Consider the following 22,907-nt stretch of genomic DNA (forward strand, 5'->3'; position numbering starts at 1 on the left):
CAAAGCACTATAAACACATCTAAAAATATCCTCCTCTCCTCCTTCCTGCCGCAGGGCTATTTTTAGACCAACGTTATCAATCCAATCCGTACGGGGTGTGACACATCATCCCTCCCCGAAGGAGAATCAATGCCCTCTCGGAGAAGATGCATCGAGGTAGAGGGGGAGAGAAAGCTCGAGATGCATCCTGGTCAGGGGAAGAAACAAAGCAAAGGACACGGCTGTTTTTTCTCCCCGTGGCTGCTGCTCGTCACAGCGAGATAGACCCGACAGTCAGGAGTGATACTCTGCTCACACACCGAGGGGTCACATTGACAAGTATTCACTTCCCACAACTGTCTGCGCTGTAATGACATAAACTGCGTCCAGGGGGAGTGAATGTCTGTCCATGTGAGAGTGAGAGTGGATGTGGGGAGGTGTTTGTTTTTTTCTGTTTATTGCACACCAGATGGTTTGATGATGTGCTAGTCACCTTGTTTGTGTCCTTGGTTGATGACAGAGGGAACGAAAAACTTTGGAAGTCCTACAAAACCACGAGGCTACAAACAGAAAGACTTGTCTGCATTTTCAGTGTGTGTGAAACGCAGCGTGGGAGTGTGTGTGTGTGTGTGTGTGTGTAAGTGAGTGAGTGAGTGATCAATGAACTGGGCGATGGGGGAGACAGTTAGATTAATATTGGCTGGTCTTTCTTTGAAATGACAGATATTGGAGAATCAGACCTGTTGTTTTTACAAATTATCCCCAATTACCCCCCCCCCCCCAAAAAAAAAAAAAAAAAAAAAAAAAGACGTGCACACACGAGTTGTCATTGTTTCATAAGTATGACTGTGAGCTTTGATTAATGTGATTCTGGTGTTGTTCCACTGATGGCGACAGACTCACCTGATGTGCATCGACCGTAGGCTGCTCTCTCAGAGGCCTCTCGCCTGCAGGAAGCTGTGATCTTTGCATCCTCCGGCTTCCAAGCGCCAACTTTAAAACACAATAACTTTGTCTTACTGACATCTCTCAGCCCTGATTAAGTCAGCTGCTGTAGACAACGCAAGTCTGTTCTCTCTCTGCATACAGTAGTCGTACAATGGGAGGATTAGTCTTTGATAGTTTTGCTGATAGGGCATTGCAGAGGGATTTAATAAGCCAATTAATTGGCATGTTGGCTTGCCAAAGGTGGAGCTTGAGAGGCAGAAAGGATGCTGATTAAAATCCAAAAGGGAAGTGCAAAGAAGCAGGAACAAAACTGGCACTGTCATGGAAAGCTACAGTAACACACACACACACACACACACACACACACACACACACACACACACACACACACACACACACACACACACACACACAGGGGTTCCCTAACATTTCCATTAAGGAGATCCCAGATAGTAATCAGGCCATGAACTCCTACTTAGTAAGATTTGGTCCCAGGAACTGGAGGATCCGACAGCCGTTTGCAGCTAAACGCTCCTCATCTCTGTTGCCTGAGGCGACGATGTGGCTTTGTGGTTTCCACCGTGTCAGGAAGCATCTGCTCGTGTTTGTGTTTTATTCCCTCAAATGTCGAGTTTCCTTTGGTTCAACAGCGAGGTTAAGTCAGGATATAACCATTTCATTGTCAATTGCTAAGCACATTATACAACTTCCTTTGTGTCTTGTGTGCAACTGCTCTTCCAAGCCAAATCAAAAATAATGGCCACCTATGATAGCGTCCTAATTCTTGACGGCTTTAAAAGGAATATTTGCTGCTTTAATAGAATTTTATTGCCAATAATTCTTCAGTGATTTAGTGTCTTTTAACATAATAGTTCAAGCCATTTTGTGTGACACAGATCAGGAATTAACAATTTAAACGTGGAGAGTCTCACAAGCTGAGTTTGGAGAACGTGGAGGTTTTAAATAGAGTAATCACAGGTATTCATTGTGTTTGGTTTGATTTGCTATATCTTCTATTGGAATTGGTTCTAGCTGTGCTCCATCTATTATATTTGTTTTAACAGCTCTTGTTGGTCAGATCTTTCCAGAAAAGAATCTCTGATAAACCCCTTGTATGGTTTTGTTTCAGGAACACATGGCATACTGGCAAAGCAGATCAATAAAGGACCAAATTAGCAAGCTAAGAAGCTAGATATTTTTTCAGGAGTTGGCAGAGACCAGAACAGAGAAAGGAAGAGCCAATACACACACACACACACACACACACACACACACACACACACACACACACACACACACACACAGACAAATAATGGGGTTTTTAAACCACCAATAATGTTCTCTGTCTGTTGGATGTGAAAGTAGTTAATTGTTTGCTATCATATTATCCGTGTTACACGGTGGTGGTCGTGTTTGTGTGTAGGAGTAATGCAGATGAGGATCCGAGGCCGATTGGCCAATTAGTCCTCCGTTAACACCACACATTTTGGGTCTAGCAGCTGATGTGGATTGTCACAAACAGAAGGGAGTTTGCATAAGAGATTTACTTCAAATAATTATCATTTATCAACACTAAGATTAACAAACAAACACAATGCGGCAGCGATCATCAACAGTAAGAGCTAACCATGAACGTGAGACGATGTGTTGTGGAGGTCTTAAAGATGCAAAATAAAATAATGCAGGGCTGAGTGGAGAGGTGGAGCTGGCTGCTGAAATAAAGAGCAGAAAACCCTCCATTTCTTGCAGACATGGACAATAATAGTTCTTGATGGCTTCAACTTTAACTTGTGGGCCAATACTAAGATCTTCTTAAAGTCTGGAGCCTCTCGCTGTTTCCCAAACAGAGGAACTTTATCTTCACTACTGAAGTGTTTAAAAAAAAAGTTGTTTTGAAGTAGACATTAAGATATATATTTGGCAGTGAATTGAGTGCTTTACATTAAATCTGAGTTCTCTCTGGAGCCACTATGGCGACATGTGTTATTGCCATTTCACTGGAGTTAAACGAATGCATTTCAGATGCGGGTGTTTCCACCTCGGAGCCAAAGCTGCCCACAACAGTGGAGGCTGCTTCGAGACATCTGAAAAGTCAAACATTGAGTTGTGTAAGTAGGACAGAGGATAAAGTATTCATAATATTTGAATGGTTAACAATGCGGTTTTGTGAGTTTTGACGCAGCAAGTCAAGGAAAATATGGCCTTTTGTGTTCAGCACTTTCCTTTATGGTTTCTTCCTTTTTTTCCTCCAGAAGTTTTTCCTCCCGTCGGCCCTTCGAGACAGCTCTCTGCCACGTACGACGGTGAAGGCTTTGATGAGATTTGACTGCATTTTTTTCTCTTGTCCCGTCCTTTTAGTATTATGTGAAAATGTTAGACAGTTTAAATAATGTTATTCAAATCAAGTTGACATCACAAAAAGTCCCTCAGAGAAAATCAACATTTTGAACCGTGGTCGTAGCAGAGATCGAGGGATGGTAATACAGGTGAACCACTCTGATCCGTGCTGAGGAATGTACACAGGGATGGGTCAAAACTTTCCATTTTCATATGAAACATCTCAGTTTCTACCCGATGGATTGGTGCCCAGTTGTTCATGCTGCAAAGAAGATGAACTCTAAAGATCCCTGGACTTTCCATCCCGTCATCTTCAGCTACGCTTTATTAGGTGTGAAATTATATCACGCTTAAAAGCTGAACTAAGATGGCAAACACGCTAAACAATATATCTGCTAAATATCAGCATGTCAACGTCTTCATTTGAAGCATGTCAATATGCTAAAATGAGCATTCAGCCCCAGCAGTGCTGTCAGGGCAGACTCTAGCATGGTCCTATTAAAAGCTGTTAGAGAACTAGTATTAATATTGAGGAAGACGAGAGAGGAAGAGTTGTGGGTGATGTGCGGCTGGTGCTCAGACAGAGGAAGAAAAGGAAAAATCCTGTTCCAACATACTCGGTGTGTTCGTGCAATGTTGTGAGAGGAAATGATGGTCTGGGGTCTGGGAGGTGGGATTACCGATGATTGAGCCTTTTAGAGCTCTTTAACTCTCTCTGCCTTCCTTTCTGTCTGTCTCAACATTTCCTCCCTCCTTCTACACTGTGTCCCTCCCGTACCGACTCCCTCTCTCTCTCCCTCTCCCTGTCTATCTCACTCTATTGCTTTACTTAATAGCAGTGACTTATGTTTCTTAGTGGGTGTATAGATAGATCCACAGAGTTAATCAATGAAATGCACTGCTGCACTGCAGAAGCACTTGCTGAGGCCTGCCTAGCCCCACCACACACACACACACACACACACACACACACACACACACACACACACACACACACACACACAGTGCATTCCCTCTGGCCTCCTATAGAGCCACAGATCAAAGCACCTAAAGTAAAGGTGGAAACACAAAGCTACAGTAATATGCCAACGTCTGCAAAATTCCACTATAAGATGCTGGTGAACCATTTCACCAGTTATTTATGGGCAAAGTACCAAAACAACACACACCAAAGGTTGCGGTCACACCCTGGTGGGCATCAAGAAAACTCTCATCATAGCATGCGAGAAAATCATTTTTCCAAAGACACGTCTCTTATTTGTTGAGCAAAATCCAGTCAATTTAAGGCGGTAAAAGTTCTGTCGTTGTGAAAATGTAACTTTACTGTGAATTTCCGTGTCATCACCACTAAATGCGACGCTGAACAGATGACGCCGTGTCTCGTGCTTATTTAGGAACAACAGAACCATCAAAGCTTTCCTTGACAGTTGAGGCTTCTCACCTGTGAATCCTGCTTCTTCTCTCAGGTCAAAGTGCGCAGCAGAGACAATGTGTTGACATGCGTCCACGTTTGAGTTGCACTAACGATGCTTAGACGTCGTATGTGTTTTCACAGCATCGGTAAAGCGGACTGCTTCCCGCTGGTTTTTCTGGGTTTTTTTTCAGTGGGAGACTCCCCACAATCTATCCAGTTTATCAGCGAATTCAAATTAAACAAATCTCACCACAGCTTGCGTCCGTCCTCTGGCGCTCCGTTCATTAATTAGACGTCTAAAAATATCAAACCCCTCCAAGACTTAATTAACCCATCGACTCCGTGTGGAAGATGGCGTGCGCCTGTCTTTGGAGGGGAGATGAATGACTTTTAGCAGTGTGTGTTTGAGGCTACGTGCCTGTCCGTGTTGAGCTTGTGTTTTCAGATAGAAGGCATCACAGTGAGTTCAGGTATTCCTAAAATCATCTTTTACAGCTTTGTCCTTTTGTTCATGAGTATATCTTCGTGTTTGACTTCTGTAGTGGAAGTTTGTCATTTTGTGTTGCCAAATTTCATGTAACACCGCAGCCTTGCCGTGAAATATGTTAAAAAGAAGAGCAACAGAATCCATCATGCTCCTCATCAATCACGCCTCCCTCCATGTTAACTTCACAACATTAATGTAACATAAAAGTCAAAGGCTGCTTTGATTCAGCATTCTCTCTGATTGAGATTGGGTCACGATGAAGCCATAACTCATTAATTATTTAGACAGTTTGATTTGATTTGGCACTTGATGCTGATGAATTTGTGTCATGAGGAAATCTTTTTATATATATATAAACTGTCCTCAGATATCTTTAGTGTCATTAATGGATTTTATGTCTCAAAAATAGTTTGATGTTAAAACAATTTTCTGTTGAGGAAGAAACGAGGTTGTTTTATTTTTAACAGTATGTTTTGTAAACGAGAATTTCTTTTTTTTATTTCCTTTTGAAGAATAATCACATTTCAGTTTTCCAATAGATGACATTTGCATTAGAAACTCAATGGTCTGACACATTAGTGACATTTGGACAGCCTATCTCCTCCTGACATTTGCCACAGACAGTCAGCTGCCACCCAGTTCATTATGGATCTGTGAATAGTGAGTTAGTCACTGATTCAATTCAATTCAGTTTTATTAATATAGCGTCAAATCACAGCACAGATTATTTCAGGTCACTTAATATAGTCGAGTCCTGAACTGTACAACATTTTAAAAAGAAACCGGCAATTCCCACAATTTTGAGTATAACAACACATTTATCCAACTTTCTTTTTTTTTTTTTATCATAATAGTGGTTTCGGGGCAATTTGAAAACCATTCTTGACTTCAACTCTGCTCCGGAGTGACTGTAAATTCAAAAAGATATGACCATGAGTCAAATATGACTTAATCAAGTCTAGACAGTGGTGGATTTCTGCTGTTGTGCGGCTGATCTGACTGCCAGCATGTTAAAGTGACAGACGTAGCATCAGAGAAGTCTTCAATTCCTCAGAGAATTTAATCATTTCTGATAATATAATATTTTCTGAGTGTATGAGCCGAGCTTCTGGCTGTCGCAGACACTCAGCAGCTTTGAGCAGGTGAAACTAAAAATCTAAAAAGAAAACACGCAAAATGAAGCAAGGTGAAGTGCTTTCATATTTTACTGTCACGCCTTTGGTGTGAGAACAATCACCATTGGTTCAATACCACAGTGGTTGACGTTTGCCCAGCTGATTTTAATAAGCTGCACCACCATCTTTAAAACAGAGATCTATTCGAGACGAATAAGAAATAACCTTTTGTAATGACATAATGACATGTACCATAATGGAGTCCCATTTTTTCTTGCAGTATGAGCATGATTCAGGAAATAATTGTGCTCCTCATGATCTCCATTCATATTACAGTTATATGTGCTTTGCTTGAAATTAATTAGCATAACAGAATTGGCAATAATATGCATTAACATCCACTTTGTACTGTGCTGCAAGATGTTTGACTGCTTGCTCCACATTCAACATTTAAGACCGCCCAGATGTTGCAGTAAAGACGGGCAGCGAGTGCAAGTGAGATAATGATGATGCTGACGTTTGGATTCTTAATTATCTGGTGTAACGAGTTGAAGAACATGTACGCCGCATGGATTGTTCTGATGGCAGCTTGTCACACTTGTCAATGCAAGTGTCCATCAAACGGCATATCGCTTCACCTCTGGAAAATATCATAACACTGTTTTTCGTGGGTTTAATGTTTTAATATCGCGTCATTTGGATTTACACGGTCCTCTAAGAGTTAAGAGAAAGTCTAAACTGCTCGGTCGCAGTGCTGCAGCGGTGGGAACATAACGTGCTTTGTTGCAGATATACTGTCGTAGCCTTTTACTCATGCTTATTTGTTGATTGGAAGACACAGACACCCTGCTGCATAAATGAAAAGAATAAATGCTTCACATCACAAACTTTTACAGGACTAAAATATCTCGGGAGATGCTAGAATTCTCCATCAAATATTTAAAAAGGCATCTCTTAGCTACCAGCTTTTCCATAAAAGTTGCTCATATATCGATGTGGCGTTTACAGCATGTTGCTCGGCTCCCATAACCTGACGTGACAGATGGTTCGTTACAAAGAACCATCTGAGAAGGTATCCTTGAAAACCGTTTGGAAAATGTCATCACACACCAAGCACATAGCTGCCAGGAGCTGTGCCCGAGGAAATCAGTTATTACAGTTTTAATTTAGTGTTGAATGTGTGAGCATTATATCTCATGGATGCGTTCCCTGTCAGGATAAGTGCACTGTCACAACTGCTACATGTTTACCTCTATAAAACCAACCAGTATGTGTGTCGTCGTCCCTCCATCCACCAACCAGGTGCCCCAGGATGAGTGGGCGGGTTATCCGGGCGGTGGGAAGGATGACGAGATCCCTTGTCGCCGGATGCGGAGCAGCAGTTACGTTAAAGCCATGGGGGACGAGGAGAGCGGAGAGTCCGACTCCAGCCCCAAGACATCGCCTCAGAAGTTGGTGCGGCCGGACACCCTGGTCAAGGCCATCATCAGACCCAGGGACCTGCTGGACTCCCAGAGGTATGACTCTTTCTCAAAACAGCTTTCAGAAGTTCATGGTGATTTGCTTTTTATTGTTTACTTGTTTTTTTGGGGGTTTTTTTTGTGCATGTCCTTGTTTGTGTATTTGGTTTGGCTCTGGTTTTGGCGCAGAGCGAGCAGTGTCCATCTTAAAAACGCTCATGCTCACCTCATGTATTGAAAGTAAGCATGCATAGCATATTAATGTGATTATATCATTTTTCAGTTGTAAAAAGAAATATAACAATCCCATTAAAAAATCTATGTACTGTTTTAAGCTGATTCCTCTCTGACCCCACAGGGATTCCCCTGGGATCCCACATAGGGACACTGACACTTTTTGATCCGACCACTAGGGGGCTTTCAGTATTTAATTATACTTTTATTTAGTTTAAGGTATCGTTAAAATCTATGTCAGTCATTTCTCAAACCCCTAAAAATGAAGTAATTTCTGTGGTAAAACTTGTGTTTTTTTTGTATCATTTTCATGATGTACTTATACGAGGGTGGAAATGAAAAAGCTCCGAGACTGCTCCTGTTGCAGGGGAGCGGCTTGCAGCACCTTCACATGCATGGAGAGAAGCTTTAACCTTTGTGAATAAATGTTTCAAGTTACGCACATTTTTGTATTTTTAACAGTGCGTTCCATCTCAGCTCGCGATGTGAACAACATCATACTTGTTATTTTTTCATGCGCGTTCTCTTTAGCAGCGTTGGATAGTTTCCATGTTTTTATGTACAACTGCACCACTATGTCAGCGTCAAGCCCTTCGTAGCTGAACTCTGCATTCTGTGGTACTCGTGTCAGCAGGAAGAAACTGTTCAGCACGTTCTTCTGGGATTTGTCCCATCAAACAGGGAGGAAATCGAGGGCTTTTGTTTTGGTGGCGCAATAAAACACTCATAAGAGGATTACATGATGAGACGAGCTGAGGAATGTAATAGGACAAACGAGCACAAGCAACTGTTGTGGAGATATACAAGAAGAGTTACTATGATTTTGGATTCATAAATCCATTCGACAAGAATAAAGTTAGATAATAGAGAAGTCAGATCAACAAAATAAGGAGTGAAATAGCCTTTAGCCAATGTTTTTCACATGAAGGTGCATTTCTTGGGCTGTTATCAGTAACGTGAATATTGAAATGATCTACCTTTCTTAATATTTATGTGTGCAAGGCCAATTATATTAAAATTAGATACACCGATGACAGTGCAGAGATTACTCCAAAGCTGTTTAGAGTCAGAAGCAGATTTCCTTGCAGCTGCTTTGTGTGTTGTTTGTCATGATATTTATAATTTTTAGCACTTTTTGCACTTGTTTCACCTTTTGTGGTAACTCGCATCTTTATCTCATTCATTTCCTCCCCACGTAAACATTGTCCTGGGAAAACACCAGCCACAGATACAAAAGATATTCATCACATGTCCTACACATTGTTAAAATGATTATTTTGTCCATTGTTTGCAACAGTTTTTCGATGCTCACTTTTTAGTTTGGAATCCATAAATAAAACTATTTCAATGTTGTTTATTATCTTACTATACCAGCTATTGGGATTTTAAATCGGATTCTTATAGTACTTCAAATACCAAATCATTACATTGTCTGGCAGCTTTGCATTTTCCAGGGTAATTTTCTAAAGGTAACAATCCGACAAAGCAAATTCACTTTCGTTCTCTCTTCGAGGGACCCGTTCCTCTTTGTTCACAGCTGAAAGTGAAAATAGTAATTACAGCCAAGATTCAAAAGTCTATTTTAATAATATGACAATTTAAGAGATATCCTAGACCTGCTCTTTCAAAACACAAGTTATTTTTTATCTGCTTCTCTTCTTGTAAATTGAGTGCATTTGTGAGCAAAGCTTGGAGCTGATTGGTTGGGGGGGTCTCCATTAAAGGCCTGGAGCCTCAACTTAAATAGCTGTAAGCCTGATTGAATGTTCTTTTTTTTTGGACAGTCAAATGTTGTCCTTCCTTTAATCTGAGTTGTACGGAAAAAAGTAGAGTCAAGATAAAAGAAAAAGGCTTCTTGGTAATTCTGTGACTTGCAGAGGTTTTGTGTCACATTCATTAAAATCCGTGTGCCACAGACACTCGTATGCTTTGGTGAAAAAAGAAAGCGAGACAGAAACATGCCATGCAACATGCCTTGCATGCAGATGGGCAGCAATTTTCTTTTTGGAGAGAAGTAGCTTTCTGCTTGTAACCCTGCTGTTCACTCATGGACATTAACATTAGCCAATGCGCGAGAGGACTTTAGTTGCTGAGAAGTTGCCGTGGGTTCGTGACCTTTGCTGGTTGACCACTTCTGAAAAGCATAACAATGGTTTTCATTTTCATCCATTTGCACACAATCTGTCTGTCTTTGATTGAATGGAGTCCCAGCTCTTTCTTTTTCAGATATCTCCTCTGTTTGAGAACTTACTCAAACATCAGACTTTGATAGATCCCCGTTCTTTAGGTAAAACAGGGCGTCATCTCACTCCTGATTATCATCTATTGATTTAAAACACCTGACTCTAATGCCACCTTCAAATTACTTGCTAATCCTAGAGGTTCACATACTTTTGCCTTTCACATGTAATATTGGATCACTTTCCTGAGTATAATTATTTTATGTAATTTGTTTAATTGAGTGTGAAAATTATGATAAATGATGTTTTCAGTCACATTTATGCTTAATAAATTTCTAGCACCACCGTAAACTACTTCAAGCAGATGGTGCTGAAAGCAAGTAAGGTTTGAACAACCTTGCCCGACCCCAATTACATTGGTATTAAATGGATCCACGTAGTGGTGCAAATATTGAACAACTTTAAGTTTATGATAAATTCATGGGAAAGCTGATCTCATGAGGTCTCATGATAGAAAAGGAATTGTGGCTTTACAAATCAAGAAGTCCTGACACGACATGCTTTGGACAACTGACATGACTTGGTTAAGCTTAAAGTGGCTAAAAATAGAAAGAAGCATTACTCCATCCGCATCGGATACTGAATTATAGATAGATAGATACTTTATTAATCCCCAAGGGGAAATTTTTTTTGCTACCGCAGCATTATAGATACAGGAAAGCAATAAAACAACAGTAAAAAGTATTACATTTAAAAATGCACAGTATATACAATAAATAGAATAAAATAAAATAAAATAGAATAATTAAATTAAATTAAAACTAACTAAACAATAGTGCAAAGTTGTTTTTTTTTAACATTTAAACAAACAAGAAAATCAGACAACAGTGTTATTGTTGTGTGATGGATTTTGCCAGAGGTGAGTTATTGTACAGTCTTATTGCAATTATATTGTCTCAATTAAAAGAGATTAAATGTCAAATAAATATTTGTGCTTCAGTTGACAAAGGGAAAGACAGATGAATGACTTTTAAATATATAGTATTGCAAAAATAAACACTATAATAACAAAGGAGATAGTACAGTTACGGAGGAGTATGACTAAAGCTTAGGTCTGTTGTTGCTTTTGCTGTTGAAGCATGTGAATATATCTTATTTTGTTTCTCCTCCCTGCAGCATCTTTTACTCCTCACAGGGATATCGCAACTTCTGCATGAATCTCTGTCTGCTCAGCCTCTGGTCCGCACAAGCCCAAAGACAAATAACGTGACATAAATTGCAGACATTATGCAAAGACGACCTTGTGTCTGACCTCACTGTGGCGTGTGGCCTGTGACAGACGCATCGCTGCTGTATGTAATGTCAGACAGCCACAGTAAGAGACCAGATGAACATAGTGACTGACACTGATGGGTGTCTCGCTCTCATTGTCATCGCGTCTCACTTCTCAGGCTGCTGACCTCACGCTCATTTACATTCAGCAGAGGTTTTTAAATTCCTGCTGTCACACAGAATGCCATCTTTTCGTGAAAGCATGGAAATCAGAGTGGGAACACCCGCAGAATCCACAAATACTCATTGCCACTGTTAACCCGACCCTCCCAAAACATGAACACGCATGCACACAAACAGGACTAATGGCGAGCGCTGCTGTTGTTCCCGTTAAGCCTTTGTGACGTCTCTGCAGGATGACGGGAGAAGGAAGCAGAGCAGTAGAGATCCAGAAACCAGCTTTTACTGTCAAGTTGTTTCCTGTTTATGCCTTGATAATAAGCCCAGTGGATATATAATGATAAATCGAATGTTATGGATTGTGATCAGGGAGGATCATAATGATATCTGTCATAGCTCTTTCAGATTATGATGTAACGTATGAGGCAGCCACAGTGAAGTACGGTGCTTTTTTCACATCTTGCAAAGCTTCCCTTCTCCGATCCATTCTGAATAGCTGTAAACAGTGAATGATTTATGAGCATGCAATAGCAGGAAGGGCTATCAGTTGCAGTTATTGTCCTCCGAGGCCCCTCTGAATAATGGTTGTCTCAGTGGTTAGACCCAGAGTCTGCTGGGCTCTGCTCAAAGATATTGACCAGCATGGATCAGGCTGTGGGGCCTGCATCCGAGTCCATTGACAGCAACGGCAGCGTTATCGAGTCTGCAGGAGAAGGTTTGTTGGTGCAATCATTTCAAACGCCAGGAGTGTCCCCAAGGGTGTCATTACTGAGGAGCCACGATACTTCCCTGAACCCACTCTAATAATGACATAATGTGGTATCCTCTGAAATTGTTCTGATGGCAACAATTTGAGATTGATTTGGTGCAGCGTTCGACCGTGAAATCGTCCGGGTATCATATCATCCGATATCAAACGCATACAGGATATTGGTATTCAAACCGCCGTACAGAAACAATGAAGATGTGTGAGGTACTTTACAAACAGAGTCTCCATTACATATCATGTCCAAAAGAGAAAATATCCCTCTCAGCACATTTGCTCTTTACTTTATTTTTTTCTTTATAAAAAAACAAAAAATAAAAAACAACCGAGTCAGATCAGACCTGCACAATGTTCAAGAGAAATTTCGCACCATTTTTATTTACAGAATTGCTTCAGTCCAGCGATATTATTGAACGTCTGGTGGGAGCAGCTCTCCTGAGGTCGCTGCACTGCATCTTCAACTGGACCGCCGCAGTTTCTTTGAAGTCATTCTGCACAGAATTCACAAGCACTCTGTCAGAAGAGCTCTTAATTTAGTCTAAAAAGTTCAAGCAAGGACTCTCTGGAGTGATTTAAGAGCAACTCTGAGCAAGAAAAGGACAGAACTTAGTGAGGAGGAGTGGTCGACCACGTTGCATCCTTTTAAAAGATGTGACTAGCTGATCACAAATTGCCCTCTTTGTGATAATGTGCACAGAATGGACAGTGACATCCAGAGGAAATGAAATTAACGGCGTCCCAATATGAAGCTGTGAGAGTGCAGCTTTTGTTTGTGTGATTACTGCTGACGGCTGCAGTCCTCACTGCTCATTAGATCATTATTGCGTTGAGCGGGTGATGTGAGCTTGACTCGAATGAGATCGAACCACAAACATCATCCCTGCATGATATTATAATCATGATAATAATATGTAGCATTCTATTAACATGCTCTCAAGCGTTTAAAGAACGTTTTTCATACTTTGTTGTGCAACGTACTTCTGCAATTTTCTCTTCTGCTTACGGAAGTTGTAACGCTCTTAAAGGTCCTCCTCTCTGCTCCTAACAATGTTTCTCCTGAGGAACTCTCTTTTTGTAAATAACTTTTATATTTACAAGGATCTTCTCTTAACTTTAAGGTGAAATTCTCAGAAAGCATCAGAATTCTAAGAATCTTCTTTTTTTTAGCGGTAGGAATGTCTCTGATTATGGTCCCAGACTGAGTTTCAGCTGATCGACATTATCCTGTAAGATTTCTTGATAATGGCCAGCCTCCCCGGTCCAGAGTCATGATACTGCCTTCACCGTTGGGACGATGGCTTTTGTTGGCGTCCTGTTTCGGCTATATGTGGTGCTGCGTGTTCTTCTCAGACTTTTCAACCTTCATTTTTCAGCCCTCAGCTTTAAACAAATGATCTCTTTTTCACGAGGTATTCTTCACATCAGATATTTCTTGTGAATAGCCAACTCAAAATGTTTGAGTGTTTTTTCTTTTAAGTCAAAGTAAGTCTTAATCATACCTGCGGTCCTGTTTTTTTATGATTGGACAACAAGTTTGATAACTACAAACATGTTTTTGTTAACCGGCAATCAGCTGTGTCTGTAGGTTTGTTCCATGACATCAACATAATATTTCAAACCTTCATACATTGTGAATACTTCAATGATTTATTACTCCAGAAGGATATAGTGAATATTATGTCATTAATTAAAACAGATTGTGTTTGCTCATCCAGGTATTTGTAACTGAGATCACTTTTCTCACCTATTTAAGTAGAGAATTAGAAAATACTCCAAAACCTCTGGCTGTAGTTCAGTGTTTCAGTAGACGGAGCTTTATTAGGAAACAGCTGAAAACATGAGCAGTTTCACACCAGCTTATATAAAAAGGGCACACTTCTGTTTCCCAACCCGAGTGGTCTGTGATTGTTTTACACCAAAGAGCACTAAAAAGACAAAAAAACCTTATTGATCAGACTTTCTCTGACAAAGCATGCTGTAGTGACAATAACTGTTTTTAACTCAGACATTTCAAATCATTTGAAAATGACAGTTTACATAAATAACTGTTAGTTTCAATGTGTGTTATCACTTGATTGTCTTCGATGAACCTGAACATATGATTTGCTCACAACAGTGGTTATTTTCAACTTTTATTCTGAGCACCACAGTGCTGTGGTCCATATCTGTTACTGTTTTCAGCCCACACAAAAGAGGCATCAGAGGTACAAGTGCCACCTGACATGAGAGCTCTGATGTTACTACGGTTCATTGGGCTTGTTGGGACGGGATTAAATTGCATTCGAGACAGAAACGGTGTAGGTTGGATTTCTTCGGCACTTGTAGCAATTTGATGTCCCTCCGGGGCGTTCAGATGGGCCGAACACAAATTTGACAGCAGCGGCTCCCTGAAGCAAATCATGTTAAAGTGAGAACAGACTGTCAAGTTGTGTCACCTCGCTCCATCTTTCCCTCTTTCAAGCTTTCTGTCTGTTTTGTGGTTGACGGCGTCGCCTCTTTGTTCATCTCAACAATAAAGAATACATCACAGTCAAAGTGCACTGAGCTGCAACAGGCCTGAGCACTCGAAGTAAAGATAGATGTCATTGATTGATTTAATAAATAATCCTTTATCCAGCCTCACCCCACACCCAGGGTCCTTTAAGCTGCTGAGCCAACAGCTATGATAAACTGAATACGAATCAGCTGTTTGTGTCACGATTGGCGCTGCCAAAGATGTTTAAAGAATGCATTAATGATGATAAACTGAATGACATGTGGCACATTTCACCATTAGTCATTAGCAAAATGAGTCAATCAGTAACGATATGTCACAACTGATAATTGACACACATGCACAGAAGAACACCATCAATTGACGTTGATCTCCGACAGTTTCCCTTTAAATGACTGTGACCCGGCGTCTGATCCCACCAGCCAATAAATCTGACCCATTTTTGGCAGTTTCCAAAATAATTATTTGTCCCCACCATCCATGATTAGCTTCTTCAGTTGCCATAATTAATCAAAGTTAACACTGGCAAAGCATTCAATATTCCTGATTTAACATAATGTAATTACTCATTTAGATCGCAGCGTGTACGAGCGTTTCTCCCTCAGATCTCAAGGTCAGAGCAGAATTTCGATCCATTGATTTGTGACTGCGGCAGACGTGTCATGAATATTAGGCTGCTTCTCTGCAGGGATTTTTCTCAACAGTTTTTCTGCCGTTATTTTGAATGTAGCACAAAACACAACATCTAAATGTTTCATTTTCATCTTCCACTAGTGAGAGTCTCGTTCCAGAAGATTGCAACCCTCTTGATGTTTCGGTGCAGAGCTTGAACAGAATATACGATGCTGTGGATTCACTTCACTGCAAAGGATGGTTTCATTATCAGAATTCACTTTCCCTCGTATTATTATTATTATTATTATTATTATTATTATTATTCATTTTCCACCTTTATGCTCAGGATTTAGGACACAACAGCTTCTGTTGAAACTGCACCTTTGTCTGGAAGAGTTATTTCACTGGCAGCATGAAAGACAGGAAGTGTGAGATTCCCATCATCCCTTGCCTTGATATTGGCCGACAATGGAAGTACATTAGTACCAATCAGAAACATTAGAGGAAATTTTCTGTGGCATGATTTGATAAAGGGCCAACGCATTCTCAAAACAGCCTCTCCTGATGATTACAGACGTCTCTGCAGGCAGGAACGGGTGCAGGAAGACACATTTTAAGCCTCAGCCAGTGTGCTGCTCTGTGATCTTGTCAGCTAAAAGCTTTACTAAGTTTCATTGCTCAGGGAATGGCAGAAGTTTTGGCTCAATTAACTAAATCTAATTTGCCACACAGGGAAAGAGTGTGTGGCTTAGGATGTTATTTTGTTGTAATTTCTCCAGTTGTGGAGGATATTATATGCACCGACTCTGTGACACAACTCATAACACACTCCTCATTTGTCCTTTCTAAATGTTTCATTTAGAGGACATTGCCTCAACCAGGCAATTCTTCTGCCAACTAAATGAGATTGTACCATTCTCCCACTTGTATCATCACACAAGGGTCATGTTGGTCATATTCTTTCACCCTAATGTTTGCAGCACTTTGGTGAAGAGTCCCAAGCAAACATTCAGCAGCGTACCACAAATTCCATACAGAGCTCGTGCCATTGGACTTGTTCCCCGTGACGTCACATCCATCCGAATCCCACTTGTGGGACCCAGTAACTCTGTTTTCTTCTCTACCCACAGTTCTTACCGCCTGGATAAAATCAACAGTGACATGCGTAACTACATCACCAATTTTGCTGCAGACTTAAGGTGAATACAGGCTCCGCGTGTCTCCTTACCGCTCTCACGCTGCCATGTTGCAGTGGTCAGATGTCGGAGCCAGCTGGCTCGCTGCCCTGCTGACATACTCAATATGGACGCCTCGCAGAGCAAACACTCAAGACCAGTCAAAGAGAGGTCACCTGGGGCAATCTGCTCATACTGCCAAAGCATAAGTCAATGTTAAACACAATGTAGATATGATGTGATTCACTACTATACATCTATCAGCGTGATGGGACGTTATTTTCTTATACAGTGCTAAAAATAAAGTATCTTCTTCTTCCCCTGAACAGCTTCTTCACTTTTATAACTTCATTCACACTTAATCTATGGGTGTTTCTGCTGTGCGATGCCTTTGAATGTTTAGAAGGTTGATATTACTTTGCAAATACACCCGGCCTTGCTACAGCATCACAAGATGGATTGGGGAGACTTTTAATCACACTGGCATTTTCTCGCTGCCAAACAGCAGCGTTTATCTCTATAAAAAGCCCAGAAACTGCTTACTCATCCCTGCCTGCCATTACAAATAGATCTGGCGGAGGAAACCTAACCTCACTCTGGTATCGCTAAAGTGACTCACATAGTATTCTTTAGTTTACTTAAAGCACATTTCTTCCACTGCATCTTTCTGTTCATTTTCTCTCCAGCAGATTCCTTACCCAACATGGTTTTCTGAGCTTCTCGCTCGCCCTGCTGGGATAGCACATTTAATTGACCTGGCTGACACCGGGGGGCTCTTCGAACTGCTTGCTCACTAACTAGCTCCTGATTTGCATTTCATTCATTTCCAAGCATCGATTGGATGTTTCAGCACAACAGAAATCGAACTGCCTTTTTTTTCTTAAGGACAGCGATGATCACATCACTGTAGTGGAGGGAGAGACACAGAGAGAGCGAGCCTCCCCTCTTGAGAGACACAATGTCATAACAAGTCTCTCTCTCAAGTTCAGGTTGCCCAGATGAAACAAGCTGCCCTTAATGGCACTTAATTGTTTTTGTTATCATGTTATACCTGGAGCTACCAGTCAACTGGCTTTTTTATCAAGTTATATTTAATTGACTTGCTTCAGACAACATGTCCCTTTCTGTAATCCCATTTCCTGTCTGCTTCTTTCGTTCTCTCTGTGTTCAGTCAGAGCTACCACTTGCAAGCCACCAGGGACATGCATCCAAGCATTGCCCTGGATCCCTCTGCCAACTACAACTCGCCCAAGTTTCGCTCCAGGAACCAGAGCTATATGCGGGCCGTCAGCACCCTCAGTCAGGCTAGCTGTGTTAGCCAAGTGAGCCAGGTGAGTCTGCACCGTTCAGTTTGGAAAGATTTTTCCAATCTTACCTCGTACCCGGACAGAGTTTCTTACACTGGGGACTGCTGAGGAACCTGGAGGAGTTTCCAGCTTTCACCACCGAGTTCTTATTTTAAAACACCATTTAAAGAGCCTGTCCTAACTCATTTTACTGTCAATGCCGTTCTTTTCTTTTAATATTGTCTTTAAAACCCAGGCATCCTTTTTTCTGACTTAATTTTAGTCACACTTATTTTATAAGGCAGTTGACTGCACATTGTTTATCGGGATAAATAAAAGGACTTCAACAGCGGTTGTTGAGATATTCATCTCCTTCTTGAAAGCGAGGTGTATTGATTTGTTGGGAGTCTTAAAAGCTCAACTAAACTGACTAATTCCAAATCCCAGTGGAACAAGATGTTTATCTCTGATTCTTGATATTGCCGAATGGGAGTGGAAATAAAACTGTCAAACAATTTTTACTCAGTAAACAACGATTGGGAACAAGTCAGTATCAAAGACTTTAAAAGATATGACTTACAACTGAATAGCTCTTGTCAACAACAACAAATATGTTCCACAACACTCTCTGATACAGTATGGCCTCGAGATCATGAAAATGTACATCGTGCTGTTTGGTCCTGCAGTAAAAGGAACCAACCCACAGGTTATCATCTGGTGGGGAAATAGCTAGCAGGCAATATTCAAACACAAAAATATTTATCTTGTTGATTTCAGCAACAAGATTTGTTTTTATTCGTAGTGAAAATGACAAACACACTGTCAGCTTTTATAACCAACCAGTTAATTTTCCAGTAAAAAATATATCTCCACTGGCTTGACAATGTGCAAAGTCTACTGATGGCATTTGTTTCTGGCAGATGAGTGAAACGGAAATAAATGGCCAGTTTGAGTCTGTGTGCGAGTCGGTGTTCAGCGAGGTGGAGTCTCAGGCCATGGAGGCTCTGGACCTGCCCGGCTGCTTCAGAACCCGGAGCCACAGCTACCTGCGAGCCATCCAGGCCGGCTACTCCCAAGACGATGACTGCATCCCCCCCTTGGCCTCCACAGTCACCTCCACCATCAGGGCTACCACAGGTAAGGACGATCAGACTTCAAATTAAGTTGCATAATACAATACGTGACATCCTGGATGTTGGTATTATTGTTTGTTTAAGTTGTGACAAATTGTCACCAAAAGGTCACATGTGATGTTGATATGTGGTAATGGATGAATATGGTGAATCAACTGGTTGTACTGTCAGACAGCTACGTATCTTTGCATGAATCACCCTTGTTTGTTTCCATTTTTTATGGAGGAATGAGTACCGTAGTTAACACTTGTGAGCTGCGCCAGTTCATCCTACTGTATTTTGTATACAGTGCTTCATCTGCTCATCCCCTGGATGCATCAGAGAGTAAAGCAATGAACCCTATTGAAAATCACAAATGTCTGAAATAAAAAAATCAGGTCAGAATAAGGACATGACTGCTTTTTCCACAACATTTTGGAAACCTAACTTTCTTTATGGTGCCACATGGTGACAGTGAGTGTACAGCTCTGTTGGGGAAAGAAATGGTACGTTTACCATATGCAGACTATACATTCTCTAAGCCCAGTTTACGCTGTGCTGCAAACACTTAAAAGTCTTTGCTCAAACACACAAGTTATTTTCTCCTGTTTTCCATGCGAGGAGATGCTATTACAGAGACTGGATAATGAATAATGTAAAGCTGACAATGACTATACTGGTAACTGAACTGTCACACTGGTCAGTCATATATAACCCATATGTGAGCTTGTTATATAAATCTAAACCTTCTCCGCTGACACGTGCATTTATTACTGATACTTGAGCCTTGATTATAAATTGTAAGCTGCTGGTTTCAACAATTCCCGTGATTGCTGGATTCACAGAGGAAGGGATGCGTCCTTGTACAGATGAAGAATGTGGCAAGAAAAGAAGAAAGAGTGGCTGGACAAGAAGTCTGAGTGGATTCCACTTCCTCCCACAGTAGATTCATGTGTTAGCATCAGTTGGACTACAATAGAGAGAATTAGAGGTGTGGACATCTGGAGATGTGCTCATGATCAATTATTCATACCCATAAATGTTTGCTTACACTGCTTTCTCAGTAGACTTAAATATCTTAGCATTTTTAGGATGCAGAGTTTGGTGTGTGATGGATTTTGCCACTATTATGGAGCTATTAGTGCTTCGATTCAATTGGTCAAACTGGACCTCACATTTTCAATAGGGTTCATACTGTACTTCCTGACTGATGGGAAAAGGTTTGAAAGCTGTGCTCATCTTTGCCTCTTTTCACTGCACAAAGTTCACATTTCTTTACCTCAACTGAGAGCAGGAGAGCATGCAAGATTTATTCTAACCTCATTTATTAGAAGTATTGTCCATTCTCTGTGATGTGTGCCGGGAGCTAGAAGTTTCAGCTTTGTGCATTGAAAAGATGTGAAGAATGCATGCTACAAATTGAGGTTGAGAAGGCAGTGTAAACCATTAACGGAAATGAGTCAAAATGGGAGTGCTTTATCAATATCAGAGAGGTCTTCTCTGCTGTATTGTAAAATGATACTACATAGTTTTAAAATCTAGTATAAACAGTATTATACATCTGCGGTATACAGATGAACAAATTGGTGCAGTAATCATTAAGGTTAGCACCTTTCAGATATTATCTTATTTTGACTCATGGCATTCAGTGCATGACTTGATGTGAATGCTTTGTGGCAATAAAAAGCACATTTTCTCCAGCTGCTCACACCTGTGGCCGTATTACAGAAACATATTTACATTTGTCTTCCAGACAGAAATTATGTGCAGGAAGATACTTGTTTACCTGACCAGGCCAGTATACATGAGGAGTTGGCAGACACAGCCCCTTTGACTCATGATGATCTAGGCTGCCCCATCAGAAGAGACATGTTTTACCATGAAGATAACATGGGGGCTACAGCCAAACCTCTGTCTGGACCACCTGTTTCGCCAAGCCTCTTCAGATCTCCCAGATCTAGTGCCCCAGAACGGCCATCACCAAAAGCCATCCAGGCCAGCATCAAAGAGTCGGCTACCTTGGCTGCAGCTATCAGCATGCAGTGGAAGGAAGAGGTCACGGCCATGCGTCGAGAGTTAGCCGAACTCAGGAGGGACCTCTGTACGGAGCTACGTGCTTTCAACAGTAATTTCAACACGTTCACGCAGCATTACAACACTTGGTCTCCCCAGGGAGGCAGCACAGCGGCTGGAGCGGGGGCAGGTTTCGGCGGAGGGGTTGGGGCTGGGACAGGAACGAGGGCAGGGGCAGGGGCAGGGCTGGGGGCAGGACGGCCTGGAACCTCTACGACAGATAGAGGCACTGGAGGAGTCAGAGAGAAGAAACCCCAGGTGTCTAAAGTGTCTGTGGGCACCCAGGCCAGAAGCAAAGTCCTGGTCAGGCAAAGCACAGCCGATGCAGCTGTCAACTGTCCAGAAGAGAAGGACGAAAAGAAAGGGTCCCGCCGAAGTCTACCAAAACAGCTCTCAATGGACCCCAGCATTCTCGCCTGTCCACAGTCAATGTATGTGGAAAGTGCCATACCACTTACTTTGGATCCAATACTTCCTGCGTCTGTTAGAGCAGTTCAACCTGAGCTGTTCGACTTGACTGCTGTGCCCTCCACAGCTCAACCAGAACCAGAAATGCCAGACCATGCAATTGTGAGTTCATCTGAAATGGTCACGAATGAGCCAGTCAGCACTCATGGTGCAACGCCAATGTCACCAGAAACAGCTCTCGAAAGACCTCAGGATTCATTTACAGTAGAACAAGTAATGCCAGTCACTTCACAGCTCGTAAATATCAGCCCAGCTGATGAATCCCTTTCACATACTGAACCTTCTCACCCTGATAACATGAAATCCTCAAATTCAGAACCCATTGAAAGAGATAAGATACAGCTACCATATCCAGTCCCCGTCGTTACTGTGTCTCCACCAGAGGAACATGATTATGACATCATGTCAGATTCAGAGTTTCCAGATCCTGATACTGTAGACAAGCCAGATCCAGTCTGTCAAGGCTCTACTACAGTGTCTTCACCCTATTCGGGATTAGAAGATGCAGGTTCATCAGACCCAACAGAAGTACAAGAAAAAGCATCAAACTTACCCACAGTGTCTTCATCTACGCCTGTTAATCAAGGCCCACTCCCAGTCTGGGATTCTTCCACATTTGAGCCTGATACTGTTACACCATGTATGTTAGAGACTGACATCATATATCCATCTATTGTGGTGTCAGAATACCTTGACACGGACTCCTCTGCCAGCCCAACGGACAGCGACAGTCCCGAGCCCATTATCACTCTTCCTGATTGTCCCTGTGACTTTCCACCAGAGCAAATGACATCAGTCTCGACCTTTGCTTCCAGTTTAGAAGACATTTTACCAAACATTGATCCAGAGTCCCAAGACTCAGAGTGGCCACCCCTTCCAGAACCAGTGGATACCACCCCTATATATCATGCAGATCTGGTCCACTTTGACTTAGTCATGCTGACTTCCCTAGATCAAGATGACCTTGATTCAGTGTTTATGGACCCTGAACCAGAACCTTTAGATCTGAGTGTTGACTCTTCATCTAATGCTGAGGATCTAGAACCACCCATGTATGAATCAGATTGTCAAAGTTCACCCCTACCATCTGTTGACCCAGCCACAACATGCTCCCCAGATGCTTCACAATCAGAGTTAACCTGTTTGGATCCAGCTATGGAGTATCACTTAGCTCACATGCCTCAGGATGTAGCCCGATTACATGAAGTCCCTCTACCACAGGTAACCGTCACGATATCCCCCCCGAGTTCAATATCACCTGATACATCTCTGGAAATGGACTTTGGACCAACAAGTCCAGCCGCAGATCTTC

General features: G+C 41.7%; 1 protein-coding gene across 6 annotated transcripts in view; it reads left to right on the plus strand.

The window, feature by feature from the left end:
* dlgap2a (discs, large (Drosophila) homolog-associated protein 2a) overlaps positions 1–22,907 on the plus strand; it is a 137,047-nt gene that overhangs the window by 89,485 nt on the left and 24,655 nt on the right. For 5 of the 6 annotated variants that reach the window (XM_069151914.1, XM_069151915.1, XM_069151917.1 and 2 more), the window contains 4 exons: positions 7,583–7,797; positions 16,612–16,680; positions 17,828–17,987; positions 18,863–19,079. In XM_069151914.1, the coding sequence (XP_069008015.1) occupies positions 7,583–7,797; positions 16,612–16,680; positions 17,828–17,987; positions 18,863–19,079 (661 nt within the window). The remainder of the gene's footprint in view (positions 1–7,582; positions 7,798–16,611; positions 16,681–17,827; positions 17,988–18,862; positions 19,080–22,907) is intronic. The other variant, XM_069151916.1, reaches the window with a different exon arrangement.

Source organism: Embiotoca jacksoni, unplaced genomic scaffold (assembly GCF_022577435.1).
Source record: "Embiotoca jacksoni isolate LCO1_2020_lvr unplaced genomic scaffold, fEmbJac1.0.p SCAF_18, whole genome shotgun sequence".
Classification (NCBI taxonomy): domain Eukaryota; kingdom Metazoa; phylum Chordata; class Actinopteri; family Embiotocidae; genus Embiotoca; species Embiotoca jacksoni.